This window comes from Piliocolobus tephrosceles, chromosome 17 (assembly GCF_002776525.5).
Source record: "Piliocolobus tephrosceles isolate RC106 chromosome 17, ASM277652v3, whole genome shotgun sequence".
Taxonomy (NCBI): Eukaryota; Metazoa; Chordata; class Mammalia; order Primates; family Cercopithecidae; genus Piliocolobus; species Piliocolobus tephrosceles.
Window position 1 is genome coordinate 42,963,294 of NC_045450.1, and position 20,778 is coordinate 42,984,071.

Here is a 20,778-nt window from a genome sequence, read left to right on the forward strand (position 1 = left end):
AAACTGGCAGTCTCAAACATTACTGCAGAAGTGTAATTGTCTTGATTATTATAAAGGGGAATTTAGCACTGTTTACCAAACATTAACATGCACATATGCTTAAGGCAGGGTTTTTCACCCTAAACACATTATTACTGACATTTGGGGCTGGATAATTCTTTCTTGTGGTGGCAGGGCAGGGGGAGGTCTTGTGTATTGTAGGGTTTTTAGTAGCATTGCTGGCCTCTACCTACTAGATGCCAGCAGCACCCCTCTAATTCCCACAAAAATGTCTTTGGGCATTGCCAAATGTCCCCTGGGGGCAAAATTGCCTCTGGTTGAGAACCACTGCCCTAGAACAAGCAATTTCACTTTTAGTAGTTTATCCTACTGATTCACTTGCATAATGACAATATGATGTATACCCAGATGGTTAGTAATTGCAGCATTGTTTATTGTAATAGCAAGAGATTAAACAGTTAAGTGACTGTGGGAGAATTGTTAAATTATGGTACATCCATGTGGAAAATTATGTAGCTGTCAAAAAGAATGAGTAAATTCTTCATGTGCTGATACAGAAAGATCTTCAAGATTTATTGAGTGAAAACATCTGGATGAATAAAAGTGAATAGAGTATGCTACTATTTAGGTCAAAAAAAGGAAACATGTTTGTATAAGCCTAGATTTCTGGAAGGATGCACAAAACCTAAAAACAGTGTATGCTTCTAGGCAGGAGACCCTCCTGATGGGGTGACAGGAATGGGATGGGAGCTCGTCACAGGGTACCATTTGAAATGAATGTATAGCCTAAACAAAATAATTAGTAAAATAAAAGTTAAAAGGATAATGTTAATTTTGGGGGTGGGGGGGACAGTTTCGCTCTATTGCTCAGGCTGGACTGCAGCGTCATGATCTCGGCTCACTGCAACCTCCGCCTCCTGGGTTCAAGTGATTCTCCTGCCTCAGCCTCCTAAGTAGCTGGGATTACAGGCCTAAGCCACCATGCCTAACTCAGTTTTGTATTTTTAGTGGAGACGGGGTTTCACCCTGTTGGCCAGGCTGGTCTCAAACTCCTGACCTCAAGTGATCCACCCGCTTTAGCCTTCCAAAGTGCTGGGATTATAGGCGTCAGCCACTGTCCCCAGCTGATGTTAATTTTTAAAAAATGCATTTTATTAAAAGGGCTAATGAATTTTACAGTATGATAATTTTTAAAATAAATATTTAAAAGACAAGGATTACTCACAAAATTGAATTACCATAGGTTCTAGCCATTCCGCATCTGGGAATGTACCCAAAAGAATTGAGAAGGGAATTGAACAGAGTTTTGTACACCCGTGATGACAGCACCATTCTTCACAATAGCCAAGAAGTGGAAACAACCCAAGTGTCTTATCGATGGATGAATGGATAAACAAAATAAATAAAATGTGGTATATCCATACAACGGAAAATCATTCCACCTTAGAAAGGAAGGATGTTTTGACGCATACTACCGTGTGTAGGAAACTTAAGGACATTATGCTAAGTGAAATAAGCCAGTCACAAAAGGGCAAATACTGTATGATTCCACTTATATGAGGTACCCAGAGTAGTCAAATTCATAGAGACAGAAAGTGGAATGGTGGGTGCCCGGGGCTGGGAGACGAGGGAAGGAGGAGTGATTGTATAATGGGTACAGAATTTCAGTTGTACAAGACAAAAAGAGTTCTGGAGATGGATGGTGGTGATGGTTGCACAAGAATGTGAATGTACTTAACGCCACAGAACTGTATAGTTAAAAATGGTTAAGATGATAAATTTTATGTTTTTTATATATATCTTATCATTTTAAAAGATATGGAAGTGAATTGGGTCTGATCAAAGTACACTTAAATACACAATTTTTCACACACAGAAAAACCCTAAGAAGTCAAAGTAAGTACAACATATTCCTTAATAAAGGAGAGGAAGAGGAAGGAGGGAAGGAAAGGAAAGGGGAAGAGAGACAAAGGAAAAGAAAGGAAAAGAAAAGGGAAAGGAATGAAAGAAACAAGACTGTTTAGACCGCCCTAGGTGTTTCTGAACTGGCTTAAAATATGTTTTGCAAAAAAATCAGAGTTTTGTGATTCCCACCCCCTCCCCAACCTCTTTGAAAATGTAAACATTATTTTTGGAACTCTATTAGAACCATGGGGAGAGATGTCAGAGCCAGTGAGTTCTCAAAGCAAGAGCCTCTGGGATTCCCTGGGTGTAACTGGTCCCTCCCAACCCAGGACCGGGCCAAAGCCGAGGCAGTGAACAAGAGGCTCCGGAAGCAGCTGGCTGAGTTCCGGGTGCCACAGGTGATGACTTACGTCCGGGAGAAGATCTTAAATGGGGACTTGGAGAAGAGCATCAAGATGTGGGAAAGGAAAGTGGAGATAGCAGAGGTGAGCCACGGGGAGCCCTGAGATGGGCAGTCTTTTATGTCTTCAATGTTTTCATTTAGGATTTTGTTCTTTGGGCTAAGAATACAGATGTTTGGATATATAATTTCTGGGAGAAACCTCAGCAGTTGCTTTAACTATTAAACCAAGATGAAGGATGATTTTTTTTTTTAAGTTCCCCCTTTTGCATTGTTAGGGGCAGGGTCTTTTCCATTTTCAGGGAGAAACTCTGTAGTAATAGTGTGCTTTTAGTTGCCTGTTTTCTTAATGAATTCTAGAAGTTTCTGAATCCCTCTGCACTGGTAATTTAGTGATTGTTACTTTATACATGGAGAAGTAAGTTTTTTTAAAAATAAGATACTGATAGATTTTTTTAATATCACTCAGGACCTCATTCCATGCATGTACACAGTCGCCATGGGTCTTTCTGCTTTTGAACGAATCCCGCAGACTTTGAATATGGTAGTGTGACAGGAAGCACCCTTGCTCCTGTGAGCTGCGGGGGATAAATGGGCAATGGAAACCATATGCTGGCATCAGAAGAAAGACAAGCACCCAGACTGCCATGGCCAGTTTGCAAACTGAAGTCACGCAGGACATCATCAGAATAGCTTAGAAAGCCAGTCAGGTCACTTGGAAAACTGGGACCTTGGCATTTTCACATGTAGACCCTGGCTCCCATTTCCTGTGTTACTTTCTCCTGACTCTCCTGTGGCCATTTTGCAGCAGAGAGTAAATTAGGATCCGAACTTGGGCCCCTCAGATCTGAAGCTGAGAAGTAGCAGAATCGTGGCAGGAGCATGCAACTTCTCACTTCACTGAGCAGAAGAAACATGCTCTATAGAAAAATCCTCTGGGTGGGTGCTGCCCCTTGGTGGCCCCCACACAGCAGCATGCATGGAGGACACGCTGCCCCACACAGGGTTGCCTGCACCATCACGGGGCTGGATGAGGGCTGCATTCTGAGTAACCACAATCAGTTTTCCCCAAATGACCTTCTCCCCACTCTCCTTTATAGTTTTTTTCTTCTCTTTTCTTTTTTCTTTCAGATGTCCTTAAAAGGCTACCGTAAGGCTTGGAATAGAATGAAAATAACCAATGAGCAGTTGCAGGCAGATTACCTTGCTGGGAAGTAGCCAGAGGCAGGCCACGGCTTACAGAGCACAACATGACCTATTAAAGTAATCAGCTCCTTTCTAGTCACCGGCTCCTCTCACTGTTCCCTGTCTGCCTGGTGTTCCCACCCCCCAAGCCAGGCTGAGCATCACCTCCTGGGCCACATCTGCCCATGGGGAGTGTTTTCACAGCCTGGCCCCTGGAACTGTTACCACTGAAAGAACCACAGGGCGCTCTAATGGTTTGACACTTGTTAGCCAGCATTTAGTTCACAAGCATAATGAAAGTGATCTTTCCACACCCGGGAGAGGGATAGAGGAGGGAGAGCCAGCCCAGTGTGTGCTGTGGGCTTATCCATGGCAGCCCTGGTGTGCAACTATTAAAAACAGACACCAAAACAGCATGGTGAATGCCTGGCACTCAGCATTCTGAGCTTACTCTTCAGTTTGGTGGTGTGGCTCCTAGACTAGATACTGCTGCAAAAGAAAACAAGCATGAAGGAAACCAAGATGATTTCTTCGTGCTGATGCAACCTTTTCTGACCTGCAGAAATCCTATCTTCCCCCACCTCCTCACCATAATAGTCATAGTATGAGGGTTGTACCGATGCCTCAGGAGACTGGCCTGATTCCTTTACACCCTTCTCCCTAACATCTAGATCATCTCTAGAGCTGTTTGCTAGTCGTGAATGCGTGATGGTCCTTCCTTGTCCCTGCAAGTATGATCCAGCATGGCCCAGTTCAGAATCAGAATTCTGTGTCATGGCAGCATTTGGTCCATGGTGGGACAAAGAAATCAACTTTTCCCAGTGGTGGAGTGAGGACAGGGGAGGGCCGGCCCTCTCAGCCTTGGATGTGATCCATTTGCTGTAGTCTTCCACCTTGGTGTACAGAAACAAGCCGGGGCACGTCTCACCACCGAAGTTCAGCACTCCTCTCAGCACCCACAGATTGAGCTGCTGTAGCTGGCACATCATTGGGCTTCCTGGGTCCCCCTGTGACAAAAGACAGAAGGCTTCAAGTCTTAGAAAAAGTAGTTTTTGTTGTAAATCTATCCTTGTGCAATATACTGTTTGTTCTAGAAATGTTTTACGCTGGTTCTCACTGGAAATGGGGCAAATTATAGGATACGATTTCAAATCTAGGCAGCCACCACCACAAATTCCAGGAATATGACTTTTCCTTTTATTATGCAAATTAGCTGTGGACTTCTACTGATTGCCTATAGCTTCCTGGTTCATATTTCATTTTCTTGCCCCTTTCCAGTCCTTTGGCCAAACCTTCCCTCTCTTCTGGCTTCTCATTCCTGAAATGTTGGTGTTTGTTTCCGTTCTGTACTGAAATGCTCACATTTTCCCTTCTCTCTGCCTTGCTTCGACCCTTAGTTTAAGCCACTTCCTGCCACCTGGCAGCTGCTCACCAGCCTGGCTGGCTGTACTCTTGGTCTTCCCCACTCCCAAGGGAGCAGTCCTCTGGGACTCAGGAATTCTGCCACATACACTTTATCTAAGGTGAGGGAGTAGAAGCTTGGCATCATTAGCTAGATATGGGACCCTGGCAAGTGACCAAATCCTCTCTGAGCCAAAGTGGGACACAATTAATGCCTGTAACACGTGCTAAGCACAGCACAGTGCCTGGCATATAGCACACACTCAATAGAATATTAGCTACCATCATCTTGATGTCTCTATAAAGGCCATCATTTTTCTGAAAAGTTGGGGAAAACGGGAAAAGCAACAAGGCAACTACTAGGTATCATTTACCTTACCTGCCCTGACCCCACACCCCTAGGTCTCCTCTCAAAGGAATTCCTGCCCCTCCTGTGGCCCATCTTTGTCCAAGAAGGGGGTGGTCATCCCCAGGCTAGCCAGCCACCTCTGACCTGTGTGGCCTGCCTGGCTGGAAGGCCCAGGCAATGACATGTTGCTCTCGCGGTTTGGACTGAGACACAGAATGGGGCTACAATTAACAACAGGAAACAATCTGAACAGACTCAACCACAAGCAGCAGAAAAGCAAAAGAGCAGCCGCCTCAGCCCCTTACCATCCGAGGCCTGGGTGTGTGGTCTGTCTTGGGTATTTCTCTCTCTCTCTCTCTCTCTGTCTCTTTCTTTCTTTCTTTCTCTGTCCCCAAGGCTGGAGTGCAGTGGTGCAATCTTGGCTCACTGCAACCTCCACCTCCGCGGTTCAAGCAGTTCTCCCACCTCAGCCTCCTGAGTAGCTCAGCTATGTGCCATCATGCCCAGCTAACCTTTTTTTTTTTTTTGAGATGGAGTCTTGCTCTGTCCCCCATGCTGGAGTGCAATGGCATGATCTCAGCTCACTGCAACCTCCTTCTCCTGGGTTCAAGCGATTCTCCTACCTCAGCCTCCCCAGTAGCTGGGATTACAGGCGCCCACCACCACACCTGGCTAATTTTTATTTTTAGTAGAGATGGGGTTTCACCATGTTGACCAGGCTGGTCTCAAACTCCTGACCTCGTGATCCACCGCCTTGGCCTCCCAAAGTGTTAGGATTACAGGCATGAGCCACTGTACCCAGCCTAATTTCTGTATTTTTAGTAGAGATGGGGTTTCATAATATTGGCCAGGCTGGTCTTGATCTTCTAACTTCAAGTGATCTGCCCGCCTCGGCCTCTTAAAGTGCTGGGATTAGGCATGAGCCACCATGCCCAGCGGGGTATTCTCTTTCAATAAATCTCCCCTTTTCCAAGGAAGTCACACCAGAACAGTGATAAAGACCAGTGGGAGAAGAAGGGAGCAAGTCCGCGGGCAGGGCAGCAGGGAGGCCGTGCTGCAAAGCTGCCGTGATTCCCTGGTAATCTCAGCAGGTCAAGGCCAGACACGTGAAGAAGGCCTTGAGGACTCCATTCTGTGCCTCTCTTTGGATGGAAGGGGGTGCTTTAGTGCAGAACTCTTGACTTTTCAATTGACTGGTGAACAGGCCCTTGTGTGCACCTCACTATGTCTGCCTAGGTCATGGGGGCTCCCTGGCTAAGAATGACATGGTTCCCCCTTCATCGGTCCCATTCACAGTTTAACTGTAGTGGTATAGCCAGAGCAAGAAAAAGAATGTGATTTAGGACGAATGATTGGATGAATGATTGGGAGATGTCCTTAGCGATGGCATGGTTTTACAGGTCGCTGTTCCACCTGGGCAGGGCATATGCACTTTTTCTCTTCCCCATAATCCTGTAGGGGCTGCGACTGCTGAAGCACAAGAGGCAGAGGTGAATAGCCCCAGATGCCCCTCTGGAGCTGCCCTACTTCATCTCCCAAGGGAGCGGCCACAGCCCAGAGTGGGGTCTCTCAATGTGTGATCTTTTCCCTTGACATTCAGCAAAAGCCCTAACAGTGGTAGAATAAAGGCTGGATGGGTGAGTGCAGAGTGATTCTGCTTTTGTTGGGTTTTGGGGAAACCCGTAGGCAGATTCTGAACCTGGTGGTTGATTCTATATGTGGGAATTGTGGCTTTGAAGACCTCTGGACATGAGAACATATTTCCAAGACAGAGGATTCTACGGGGACAGGTCACCATTAAGTGGTGTGCAAGCATAATTCTGTTAAAAAATGAAGGTCTGTTTAGAGGTGTGTCACAGTTAAAAACCAACCTGAACTTTGCAGTTAGATTTTAAAAGATGGTCACTTAGAGTAGAAATAGCTTAGAATATTCCATTGAGTCTAAGATACAGTTAGAAATCAACATCTTTGAATTAGGGTGTGTCTTTTTTTTTTTTTTTTTTTGAGATGGAGTCTCGCTCTGTCGCAAGAGCGAGAGTGGAGGCTGGAGTGCAGTGGCACAATCTCGGCTCACTGCAAGCTCCGCCTCCAGGGTTCATGCCATTCTTCTGCCTCAGCCTCCTGAGTAGCTGGGACTACAGGCACCCACCACCATGCCCGGCTAATTTTTTGTATTTTTAGTAGAGACGGGGTTTCACCATGTTAGTCAGGATGGTCTCGATCTCCTGACCCTGTGATCTGCCCGTCTCAGCCTCCCAAAGTGCTGGGATTACAGGCGTGAGCCACTGTGCCCAGCCAGGGTGTGTCTTTTAATCAGTTGACATCAGAGTTTAACTGACAGCATTTTTTTCTTTCTTGGGATTACATAAAATGGTGGTGCATTCTATAATTGGCAGCATCTTAGATCTGAGGAAGTAGGATACTTGTTTGATGGAATGCTTGAGGGCAGAATTTTGTTAAAAAGCTCTATCTTTACTGTATTTTAACACGTTATCTAATTTAGGAAATTGTTAAGATCCCCCACCTGGCAGAGGACCCAGTACGAAGTAGGCACTCAATAGATGTTACACCAACTTTGGAAGGGCAAATGTATTTCTTAATGAGAGGCAGTCCATGCTTTTGCAATAAAATTACTTAGAAAAAATTATCTATATATATGTATTTTTCCCCTTGCTCTAAAAATCCTGCCTTTCTGGATCCTATAGGGGAAAAAAAAAATTCCCCATCAGGTGTCCTGAAGGTTATTTAAAGGAGAGTGAGTGATAAGCCTCTTAGAAAAGCAGTTTTAGAGTAGAGGAGATAAACTCTGTCTGGATATCTGGTAGACCTAGGTCCTTGTCTTTGCTAACTTTTATTGACTGTGTGACCCTAGTAAGCCACACTTTCTCCAGATTTGGATATGAAGGGGCCTGAACCAGGTGTGTGTGACTTCCACACATTTTTTTTGAGGCAGTAGGACAGCCACATCTGTACAGCCCTCATCTGGCTGGAGGGCAGGGCTTCTCAGAGAAGAAAAACCCAATAACTGATAGCATCAGAGGGAGTCTAGGTTCCCTAGAAGCTGAATACAGCAGCCCCACACTGTAGACCTGCTCAAAGCATATCTGCCTGTGTGGTTTGGACTCAGACTTCAAATTTTTAGCTAGTAAAAAAGCACCTGTGACTTAGACAAGCTTCATCACGTTACACTGAAAATCATGACTGGTTATTTCATTCAGCAGATTTTTATTGAGCGCATACTGTCTGCCAAGTGCTGTTCACTCCAGAGACAGCCACTCATCCCAAGCTCTAGTCCCCGCCCTCACAGAGCTCCCCATCTAGGGTGGGGGTCCGAGGCTCTCTTGGATGTGACCAACACTTAGCTTCTATTCCATGAGGTTCTTACCAAGCAGGCAGTCTTGGTTTCCTCTTTCATGTGGCTGCCACATTCTGTCTTCTGGAGTTTGTGTAGGGGACACATGTGAAGATCTTTCACGAAGATTTTCCTCAGGATACTCATCGTCATGTGATTTCCTGTCTGGACCATGCAACAGACAGCCCGGGGATTATTAATGAGAAGGCAGTCCTCTATGTCAACACAACTCCCACTCACATAGCCAAATGAGAGTGAGAATTTTTTTTTTTTTTTGAGTTGGAGTCTTATTCTGTCACGCAGCCTGGAGTACAGTGGTGTGACCTTGGCTCACTGCAACCTCTGCCTTTTGGGTTCAAGCAATTCTCCTGCCTCAGCTTCCAGAGTAGCTGGGATTACAGGCATGCACCACAACGCCCAGCTAATTTTGGTATTTTTATAGAGATGAAGTGTCACTATGTTGGCCAGGCTGGTCTTGAACTCCTGACCTCAAGTGATCCACCTGCCTTGGCTTCCCTAAGTGCTGGGATTACAGGCATGAGCCACTGTGCCCTGCCAGAAATGTTCTTATAAATTCCTTTTTTTTCATAGAAATAAGAACCTGTGACTGAGTTTTTACTGAAAACTACCTCCACTTTGAACTTGAATGTGCAAACAAGCAGAGAACACCCTTCCTCCTCTTCTAGAGAGCATCCATTTCCTTGTTTCTTTCTTTCCCCAAAATGAAAGAAAACAAGGATGGCTTAGACAAGAGGACAATCAGCCCTAGTTTGGGGACTAACATCCCCTCATCCTCTGTACCCTTGTACTCATTCCAGGGTGTCCACTGCCTCTGTACTTCCAGTTTTGGTGTAGGGCTAGAAGGTAAAGGACCAATGTGACATAAGGATGGCCACTGAATGGGCGCAGTAACTCATGCCTAATCCCAACACTTTGGAAGGCCGAGGTGGGAGACTTGCTTGAGCCCAGGAGTTTGAGACCAGCCTGGGCAATATAGCAAGACCCCATCTCCACAAAAAATAAATTTAAAACAATTAACCACGCATGGTGACATGTGCCTGTAGTCCCAGTTACTCGGGGCTGAGGCAGTAGGATCACATGAGCCCAGGAGTTCAAGGCTGCAGTGAGCCGTGATGGCACCAGTGCATGAAAAAGACCCTGCCTCAAAAAAAAAAAAAAAAAAAAAAAAAGAGTGGCAACAGAAAGGGAAAGCCCTAGGAGTCTTGACTGATTAGGTAAGGGTTTCAGCCAAACTCTAGAACCTCAAGCAAACTCCATTATTAAATTAAGATAGGCTCTAGATGGGATTATCCAGGTCACCCCCACTGCCAGCACACACACAGCCTCCTCTGGGAGGAGGAATGCCTTAACTGCAGATGTGGGATTCCATCCTGACACCCAGCAGTTCTGCAAAACTGGTGGTGTATGCAACGTTCTGCCGAGGAAGCAGATGGACTGGACCAGGTTGCCAAAATGCATCACTGTATCTGTCTTCAGGAGGGCGATGTTGTTGCTCATGGAGTTGTTATCAAAGTCCTCGTGGATGATGACGGTATTGACTGGATACTCTGTGTGAGCAATCTTGCTGGGATCCGTGTTACTTATACCCACTATAACGACAATGTCCTTCCTGGAGAGAGAGCAAGGGAATCTTGAGAGGCCAAGACAGCAAGGAAGCTTCACACTTCCCTGTTTTCCTATTTATGTTTTAATACTCCTATTCCATGTGTTAATTCTTCCTGACCCCTTTGGACTCAAGTTTCTAGGAAATCTTTTATGAACCCCTAGGCTTGTGCCCTCTTTTGCAAGCCTGCAGAATCCTGGAGATTCTTCAATCTTAACATCATTTGCCCCATCACTAAAGAAAATCTGTTAACATGTTATTGCTGATTAACATTTTTTCTATGAATAGGTTTTTGTTTGTTTGTTTGTTTTTTACATATTGTAGTTTGCAAAAGTAGTAATTGCAGTTCTACCAGAGATGTCATCTTGACTCCCGCTTTTAGTATTTGACATTTTAAAACAGGCATCTTTCCTTATTATATATTCTGTAAATACATTTTGGAGAAATTAAAGTTCTAATAACAATAGAATTGAGTTGGGTGTTTTCCCTTTCTCCTCTTGGGAATCACCCAAGAAACTATGAGAATGAGGAACAAATGCAAACACCATAAAACCAAGAGATGCTAAAGAATTCAGATCTCAGAGTCAAAGGAAGGGCTGATGAAAGGAAGGATGGCAGGAGTGCAAAAGTTATAGACGACACTGACTGCCATAGAGCTCAGGAAAAGCTTGTTGAGCATGTTCTCATCAAAGAAGCAAAAAGAAAAGAAACAAGACCATCACCAAAATGAAGTCCAAATCAAAAGCAGCATAAAGGAGAATAGGGCCCACAGAAAACACAATTAGGGGCATTGAGAAATGTGACCAAAATGAAAATTAACAAAGATTTTTAAAGGCTTGAGAGGAAAATGAAAGATAAGGCAGTCACAAGAGACCCAGCTGACCACAAAGAAAGTAACCAAAATGATGAAACAGGAAAGATATTTCAAGATATAATTTAAGAAAACTTTTCAGAACTAAGACTTGAATCTATAGTTTGGAGACAGCTAACCTACCTCCAGTAGTGTTGACTGTCCACTATATAGTTTGGAGTAGTTAATGCTGAGACATAGTTCTGGTCAGGTCTCAACAGGAAATAAATGTTCTACTCAAATAAGGTAAATTGGGGTGAGTTTTAAAAAGGAATTTTTTTACAAAGGTCTTGGCAGGATGCAGGGAAACCACAAGGACAGCTCTGGGCACTGCATGCTATAGGCAGCTCCTGCTGAGGTAACAACGCTGTGCTGACACCGTCTCTGGGCTCTAGGTGAGGGGAGGATGTGATCAGACAGAGCTGTGTAGAGTGGGTCACTTAGCTGGTAAAAGCAGCCAACCAGCAGCCAATATGCAGTAGCCCTCGGAGGAGTAAGGACCCTGACTTCACTCTCCCCACTCCCTCTGATCTCTTGCCTCTTATATGATTGTTGGCCAAAACCAGCTGGAATCCAGAAGGCAAAAAAGACCACTGGTATAACCCATACAGGTGAGCCTCCTGGGGCCTGGCAGGGTAGAAGAGTAGAGTGGATCTGAAGGGCAGGTGGGGGAAATCCAGCACAACTAGTAAAGTTGCTGGACTTGAGTGACAAAGAAGGAATCCTTGGACATCCAGACTAACAAAGATGAGGTCATCTTAATTAAGTTTGGCTGTATTGTCTAACCAAAGTACTGGCATTACAGGTGTGAGTTATTGCACCTGGCTGGTAGGCGATTTTAATTCACCTCTGACAGTCTAGGACAGATAAAGTAGACTTCCTTGCCCAATTTTATGTATTGAATTATACACCAACCATGGAGAATGAACTTTTTAATTTACCTGTGAAAATATTCACATAGACCACCCATAGTAGACAGACAGGACAACCTCAACAAATCCTAAATAGATCACCACGTGGTGTAATTCAATAATGTTAGAAAACAAAACATAAAACCCTAGCACCTGGACATTTTAAAACTCTGTCTTGGCCACACATGGTGGCTCACATCTATAATCCCAGCACTTTGGGATGCTAAGGCGGGTGGATCACCCGAGATCAGGAGTTCAAGACCAGCCTGGCCATCATGGCAAAACCTCATCTCTACTAAAAATACAAAAATAGCTGGGCATGGTGGCATGCGCCTGTAGTCCCAGCTACTTGGTAGGCTGAGGCAAGAGGATTGCTTGAATCCAGGAGACCTAGATTGCAGTGAGCTGAGATCGCACCGCTATACTGCAGCCTGGGTGACAGAGCAAGACTGTCTCCAAAAAAAAAAAAAAATTATATAAAATTAAAAAATCAAGCTCTGACTTTAATAAAACCCTTGAGTCAAAGAGAAAATCAAAACCAAAAGAATGGACCAGATAGAAAATAGTCATAATGAAAACACTACATAGAAAACAGAACTTCCATGGAGGGCCAGTTGGCAGTAGCTCTCAGGATTTTAAATGCATGTCTTTTTTAGCCTAGTCTTTCTACTCCTGGGATGTCTACACTATGGCACACTTGCATGTGTGTGAAATAATGCGTGTACAAGTATGTCTGTTGCAGCATTTTTGGCAGTAGTAACAGATTAGAAACAGCCTACATTTCCATTAACAGAGGACTGTGTAGTTACGGTACTTCCATTACAGGCTATTGTGCAGCTGACAAAAAGAATGCATTAGCCATTTATGTACCAATAAGAAAAGGTCTCTAAAATTTATGATAAAGTGAAAAAAGGCTGTGAGTAAATTAATGTGTATGGTGTGCTACCAGTTGCATGGTGGGTGTGTCGCAGGTATGTTATAAACTCAATTGCATTCTTTTGAAAATTTGTAGGTTGAAGTCCTAACCCCCAGTTTGACCACATATTTGGAGATAGGGCCTTTAAGGAGGTAATTAAGATTACATGAGGTATAAGGCTGGGGCTGTAATATAACAGGACTGGTGTCCCTATAAGAAGAGAAAGAGACACCAAGAATGCACAGGCACAGAGGGAAGGCCATGTGAGAACACAGCGAGAAGGTGGTTGTCTGCAAGCCAAGGAGAGAGGCCTCAGGAGAAACCAAATCTACTGACACCTGGATCTCAGACTTCCAGCCTCCAGAACTGTGAGAAATAAATTTCTGTTGTTTAAGCCACCCAGTCTGTGATATTTGTTATGGCAGCCTAAGTAGACTAATACAAGGAGAAAGAAAATTCTCTGTCAATAGATATAAGAAACAATATAGCCAGACCTATAGGTATATAGATATCCATGAGTGCTTTGAGTATTTAAGAAGGAATAGGCAAGAAATTGGTGACAGAATGTGACTCAAGGGAGAAAAACTAGTGACTGAGGGGTAGGGGAGGGAAGGAGCTGCTTTTCACTGTACATCCTTTGGTTTCTCGTGAACATTTTACTACATACTTTTTTTTTTTTTTTTTTTGGACATGGAATCTGGCTCTGTCACCCAGGCTGGAGTGCTGTGGCACGATCTCAGCTCACTGCAACCTCCACCTCCCAGGTTCAAGTGATTCTCCTGTCTCGGCCTTCCTGGTAGCTGTGATTACAGGTGCATGCCACCATGCCCAGCTAATTTTTGTATTTTTTAGTAGAGACAGGTTTTTGCCATGTTGATCAGGCTGGTCTCAAACTCCTGACCTCAAGTGATCCGCCCGTCTCAGCCTTAGTGCTGGGATTACAGGTGTGAGCCACTGCACCCGGCTGCACATGTATTTTTAATTAAAAATACAAATCCTATGTTAAAGTATTTACCAGCTACATAATATTCCATCAAGGATTTATATTATAATTTATTTAGCCAATTATAGTCATTATATGCTCTCCCCCAATATTCTCTGTGTGTTTATATGTAATTATATATTATATACTATATGTTACATATAATAGAGTATTGTGTACATATATTCCATATACATATATGTTACAATATACATGTATATCACGTATAATAGAGTTAGTATATAATTACATGTATATTATATACTATATATGTATAATATATATTTATGTGTATAGCATGTATGTATATGAAAAATTATAATTTCATCGCAATAGTGGGACATTAGGTTTCTTTTCAGTGTTTTGTGTGTAATTAACCATCCTAGGAACAACTTTGTACATACAAATTTTCCAGTGGTTGAAATTATTTCCTTAATGTTGATTCCCAGAAATGAAGTCACTGGGTCAAAGAGTGAGAAATATTTACCAAAAACTTTATTCTTTTAATAATATTTATGATTTTTCTCTGGTTTAAAAGAATGCATATTTGTACTACAGAATTTGCAGAATACAGAGAAGCTAAAAGAAGAAAGTAGAAATCGTGCATTCTGAGCATTCAGAGATAAGCATTCTTAAAAGTGCTTCTGTGTTTTTTTCGAGGCTTTTCTCTGTGTACATGTATTTGTGGCAGTAACGTTTCTAAGGCCCAAGTGTTTTAAGGTAAGGGCTCCTATCGACTGGCTGAACAGGATAAGCGGTAGGGACCCTAGTGTTAGGAACCAGTGCCTCTGTGATGGCAGTAAAATCAGAATGAATATCCCACCTGCATTGAATGGAGGACTCATCTTTTCATTTTTCCATTGCGAGGCCTGCAGTCCTCACAGCAGAGATCAGCCTTGGCAACCGGTGATTTTAGGGCTCACAGCAGAGCAAAGCTGAGCTGGTAAAAAGCCCTGTCCCCCAGAATGCACCTTGCAGGGCCTCCCCAGGCTGAGCAGGAGACAGGGCCACCCCCACCCTCACCCGCGGCGATGCTGCGGGCCCCAAAAGCAGGGGCACTGGCCTGTTCTGAATGGCGGATGCGATGCTGAGGACCCAGAACTCGCTGAGGATGCAGCCGAAAGCCAGGTGTGTGTACTGCGAGTCCTGCAGCGACACCACCCACGGGAACTCCATGCTGCTGACCAAGCCCTCCTTGGGGTCAGGACCGTAGAAAACGGAAGCTTTCTGGACGCCACAACCTGAGGAGCAGGTGCGGGGCCTCACTGCCGGGGCAAGGAGACCTCAGGACCCTCTCTTCTGCGGGCTGTCTGGATCATCACTAACGTCACCCGCAACCCCTGTTTCTTTCTTTTTCCTAGTGTGTCTTCTTCACCCTAAAAGATGCTCAATAGCATTTTTGAATCCCAAAATTATGTTAGACTACAAATAAAAACTCTTATCTATTGAACACATAACGGTACATATTGGCAGTATCTGCCACCTTTCGTGTTCATCAGCAGTTCTCAAAGCCTGGTCTGGAACCCCCGGGAGTCCTCAACACACTTTTGGGATCTGCAAGGTTAAAGCTATTTTCGTTTTCTTTTCTTTTTTTTTTCTTTTTTGAGAGGGGATCTCATTGTGTCACCCAGGCTAGAGTGCAGTGGTGGGATCATAGCTCCCTGTGGCCTCAACCTCTCGGGTTCAAGCGATCCTCCTGCCTCAGCCTCTGGAGTAGTTGTGACTACAGGCGCCTGCCACCACCCCCGGCTAAATTCTTTTATTTTTAGTAGAGATGAGGTCTTGCTATGTTCCCAGGCTGATCTAGAGCCCCCTAACTCAAGAGATCCTCCCTCGTCAGCCTCCCAAAGTGTTGGGATTACAGGCATGAGCCACTGCGCCCAGCTTTAAAACTACTTTCATAAGAATGTGAAGACATTATTTGCATTTTTGCTCTCTTCATTAATGTACCATAGAATTTTCCAGAGGCTACAGGATGTCATCACTGTGATTGCTAGTAGTATGTGTGACCTTGTGCATTCCTTTTTTTATTTTTTATTTTTATATATTTTTAAGATGGAGCCTCACTCTGTCACCCGGCTGGAGTGCAATGGTGCGATCTCGGCTCACTGCAACCTCCGCCTCCCAAGTTCAAGTGACTCCCCTGCCTCAGCCTCCCGAGTAGCTGGGATTACAGACGCACGCCACAACGCCCAGCTAATTTTTCTAGCAGAGATGAGGTTTTGCTCTGTTGGCCAGGCTGGTCTTGAACTCCTGACCTCAAGTGATCTGCCTGCCTCAGCCTCCCAGAGTGCTGGGATTACAGGCGTGAGCCACTGCGCCCGACCAGTGACTCCTTTTTCAGCCATGCATCCAACTACACTCAGCCCTGGCAGGTGCTGAGGTAGGGCCTGGGATTCCAAGAAAGGATTTCAGGAGCCCATCAGAGTGACATGCTGAAGAGTGATGGTGATATAGAGGGATATGTGACCCAGGGAGTGTGCCCAAAGTATAAGAGGAGGGGGCATGAATTCTGCCCAGGACATAAAGTCTGGGAGGGCTTCCCCCTGGGGACAACCTTGCATATGAGCACCAAAAACAGTTTCCAAGCCGTGACCCTAAGAACTGATTGTAACATACAGGATTATCATTAAAGGAGCACGGAGGACCTCACCATCATGGGGCATCATACGAGCAGACATCTCCATTAATTGACACTTGGTGACTTTGCTGGAACAATGACAGACTGATTTTAGCAAGATGATGTCTGGAAGGTCACTAAGTGCATCAGAACCACTAGAGACAGGATTCCTTATCTTTGATCTGATTTCTCCTTGGGACATTGGCAATCTACAGTGCAAGGCATTCGGCAACCTTCCCTAATCCCACAAGAGCTTATGAGCGTGTGACCACTTTTGCTTTTTCAAAGCTCTTGTTGGCTAGTTTATCTGACCTTACAAAACCCTTAAAAGACAAGACGTAATGAGGAAATCTGACCCAGAGATGAAATGCTTGTCTTGACCCCCTAGCCATGGCTTTTTAAGGAGGGAGAAGACCTTTCTGTGTTTTCTGGGTATCCCCTGGTCTCCTTGGGGCTGCAAGAAGACAGAGAGCTGCAGGAGGCTGAGGGAGCTGAAGGACTCACCTCTATGTGTGTGTGTGTGTGCATGTGTGTGTGTATGTGTGTGTGCATGTGTGTGTGAGTCCGTGTGTGTGTGCGTGACAGTCCGTGTGTGTGCCTGTGTGTTTGTGTGTGCGAGTTGTGTGTGCGCCCATATGTGTGTGTGAGTGTATGTGCGTGTGTGTGTGTGTGCATGTGTGTGTGAGGGTGTGTGTGGACTTTCTCATGTCTCCCATCTAACCCCAGGAAGGCAGGGCAGGGCCAGCTGGGATGGCAGCAAGGTGGGACAGAGCCTGTTTTAGCCAGCTGTCTCCTCTCCACCTGCCCTCTGTAGGCTGGAATTCTTAGTTCTGAGCAGCTTAGAGGTCAAGGGAGGAGGGGACCGCAGCTGCCACTTCTGCCATCTGAGGCTGTGGTAGCCTCCCAGACACCTGCAGCAGTAGAAGCCCCCGCTGCTCCGGGGACCAGTCCTGCCGTTGGGGGTTGTAGTTTGCAAAAGAGCAGTATTCTCCAGGAAGGACAGGGCAGGGGCTGGGAGTGGAGAGGCAGGCCTCTCGCTCACCCCTGTACCCAGAGAGCCTTATTTTCCTAACCACACTACCACCCTAAGGATTGGCTCTGACTTTAGTTTCCTCCATCCACGTCCCATGATTCACTTCTTTGCCTGGTTCCTGCCACCAGTGCAGGCCACCCAGTACAAAGTGCCGTGAGTCATCTTCCCTGAGCCCCTCCTTGGACATTAAGGACCACTTCATTTTCCTGGATGATCTCCTCCTAAGCCACATGTGCAGCTAAAGTCAGAGGGAGGAAAGCAGCACACTCACTGGTGGAAGAATGGAGAAGGCCGAGCAGCACCAGGAGCACCCCTCGCATCTCTGCCATCCCCAGAGAGACCCGTCGCGGACACCATGGGCAGCTGGGGAAACAAAACCCAGTGACTCCATCCTCTTCCCAAACACATGCGGGGTTTCCTAAGCCTCTTTTATCCATCCGCTTCCCAAACACACATGTTCCCTCCCAAACATCGGAGGCTCTCCTTTCTACCAACAAAGGTTCCAAGAGGTAGGACACTGACCTGTCACATCCCTAGTGCTTGGTTGTGTGTAGTAAAAAGGCAGGACCAGTTGGCTTGCACTGTGGTTTGTGAGATGGCCCGAGAAGGCAGCTTACTCTTGTCAATTTTCTTCTCAATTCAGCCCAAGCCCCTGAGCACCCCAGAGAGTTGGGTCTCTGAAAAGGGTTGCTTTTTGACTCGTGGAATTCAACCCTTGCCTTAACTCTGTAGCCATAAAATGCTGCTGAAAGAAAAGTAGAGTTTTAGTGGAAGCCCACCCTCGGATTAATGCCTCTGCTGTGGTTTTATCCTTCCTACTAAACTCTGCTGGCTAAAAGAATGCTAGGCTTCTGTTAACTCTTAACAGCCTGTTTTTTTGTTTATTTTAGTTTATTTTATTTTGGGACTGAGTCTCGCTCTATTGGCAGGCTGGAGTGCGGTGGCACGATCTTGGCTCACTGCAACCTCTGCTTCCCAGGTTCAAGCGATTCTCCTGCCTCAGCCTCTCGAGTAGCTGGGACTACAGACATGCACCACCATGCCCAGCTAATTTTTGTATTTTTAGTACAGATGGGGTTTCTCCATGTTGGCCAGGCTGGTCTTGAACTCCTGACCTCAGGTGATCCACCCGCCTCAGTCTCCCAAAGTGCTGGGATTACAGGCATGAGCCACTGTGCCCGGCTGACAGCCTGTATCTTTACATAGGAACAGCCCCAGCATTTAGCTTATTCATTTGCACAACCGCAGTGGGAATTAGACACTCTAATTATGACCATTTTACAGATTCAGAAACTGATACTCAGAGACATTGAGTAGCCAGTCCAAGGTCACACAGCTGTCAAGCAATGCACAGAAGCCCAAGGAAGCCATGTGCACAGTTCTAAGTCACCATGTTCCACTCATGACACTGGATGCCTCTTATCCTCAGAATGGTCCTCAGAGTTCTTCCATGAACTGCTCCTGCTCAAGGAGAAATGAACTCAGGCTGGCCTGACACAGTAGAGTTCAACAGAAAGATTTCTTCTACCGCCTTGGGAAGAATGTTCCATTGTGGCATCACGGTTACCATGGCATCACCAAGCAAACGTCTGGACATGGGGACTTAGGAGGAGCTAGGATGAAAGGCCTCCTTGTTGCTTAGCCTTGGCAGGGCTCTTCTAGAAGCCAGGCTCTCTCCTAGTCCGTCTGAGAAGACATCCTTTTTGCTAGATCCCAAAATCCTCTCTGGTCGTGGCCACGGCCTGTCTACCCCACTCAGTGCTTGCCCTGTGTCCACACACGCTTGTCAGACTGGACTGAGGAAGCCCGCAACTGGGGTGAGTTTGGAATTTCCAGTCCCCGTCAGCATCTTACACTCCCAGTGCGGTTTCTTTCAGCCTTAGCCCAGTTTTATTTAGCCTCTCAGTTTCTGGGTCCAATCTAAGCTACCAGACCAGCTCTGCCAAACCAGAGGCCCGGATGGGATCTGCCACCCCAGCCACTGCGAGCAGCTTTGGTTTCAGCCCAAATGCCAGGACTGGAGAAGTGCTCACAAGGTTGAGGTAAGACGTTAATTCCACGGAGCCACAGAGGGAGGGTGGGCGTGCAGGCCTCTGGTGCAGACGCTCAAAAGATCCTTACTGGATGGGTAGATGAATGACTGATGGAAGGCAGGAAGGCTGGTGAGAAATTGGAACCTCGCTGGGCATGGTGGCTCATGCCTATAATCCCAGCACTTTGTGAAGCTGAGGCAGGCAAATTGCTTGAGCTCAGGAGTTTAAGGCCAGCCTGGGTAACATGGTGAGACCCTGTCTTTTACCAAAAATACAAAAATTTAGCCAGGTGTGGTGGCACACGCCTATAGTCCTAGGTACTCGAGAAGCTGAGGTGGAGGTTGCAGTGAGCTGAGATGGCACCACTACACTCCAGCCTGGGTGACAGAGTGAGACCCCATCTCAAAATAATAATAATAATAATAATAATAATAATAATAATAATAATAATAATAATAAAAATAAAGTGAGGCCTGAGTCCAAAGGGAGCCGCTACCTCCTTCCCCCATGGTTCCCCTGATGTCCTGCTGGCTTCACTACGCTCCCTCACCTTTAACCCTGTGCAGGGGGGCAGGGGCACTGGCTTCTGCTATAAGAACAGAAAATTTTTGGTTGTGAGAGAAGTGGGAGTTAATTCTTCAATTTGTTCCACATCACAGGTCTCAAGGAGCTGTATTTTAAATTTTTATTTTTCATTGTTTTTAGAGACAGGATCTTGCTCTGTTGCCCAGGCTAGAGTGGAGTGGTGCAATCATAGCTCACTGCAGCCTCGAACTCCTGGGCTCAAGTGATCCTCCAGCCTTGGCCTCCCAAGTAGCTGGAACTACAGGCCTGTGCCACCAGGTCTGGCTAATTTTTCATATTATATTTTTTTGAAGAGATGGGGTCTTGCTGTGTTGCCCACACTGGTCTCAAACTCTTGGGCTCAAGTGATCCTCCACCTAAACTTCCCAAAGCATTAGCAATTATATAGATATGAGCCGCTGCACCTGGCCCTCAAAGAGCTTTCATTACCATATGTTTCCTCACTCAGAATTCCAGGCACCCTGGCAGGACAAAGGCATTTCCTGAGCTTTCCAGGTGAGAATATGGTAGCCCAGAATATGTTTCTCGTTCTTTTGTTCTTTGCTTAATACCTGTGTCCATATGGATGTATGCCTAAACTCTGTATTAAGTGTGTGTGCAAGAGTTTCTCTAGGAGTAGGATTGCTAGGTCA

At 45.6% G+C, this 20,778-nt stretch overlaps 2 protein-coding genes across 4 annotated transcripts in view; one reads left to right on the plus strand and one right to left on the minus strand.

Moving 5' to 3' along the window:
* CCDC113 (coiled-coil domain containing 113) overlaps positions 1 to 3,583 on the plus strand; it is a 30,390-nt gene extending 26,807 nt beyond the window's left edge. For all 3 annotated transcript variants that reach the window (XM_023210065.1, XM_023210067.1, XM_023210066.1), the window contains 2 exons: positions 2,235 to 2,390; positions 3,437 to 3,583. In XM_023210065.1, coding sequence (XP_023065833.1) covers positions 2,235 to 2,390; positions 3,437 to 3,523 — 243 coding nt within the window. In that variant the 3' untranslated portion in view covers positions 3,524 to 3,583. The remainder of the gene's footprint in view (positions 1 to 2,234; positions 2,391 to 3,436) is intronic.
* A 159-nt stretch (positions 3,584 to 3,742) lies between these two features.
* PRSS54 (serine protease 54) lies at positions 3,743 to 17,888 on the minus strand. The gene is given in 6 exon segments (XM_023210068.3): positions 3,743 to 4,497; positions 8,626 to 8,757; positions 9,964 to 10,222; positions 14,939 to 15,116; positions 17,800 to 17,848; positions 17,850 to 17,888. Coding segments are annotated over 6 exon segments (1,182 nt in total). The 5' UTR covers positions 17,886 to 17,888; the 3' UTR covers positions 3,743 to 3,969.
* Positions 17,889 to 20,778: the final 2,890 nt, after the last annotated feature.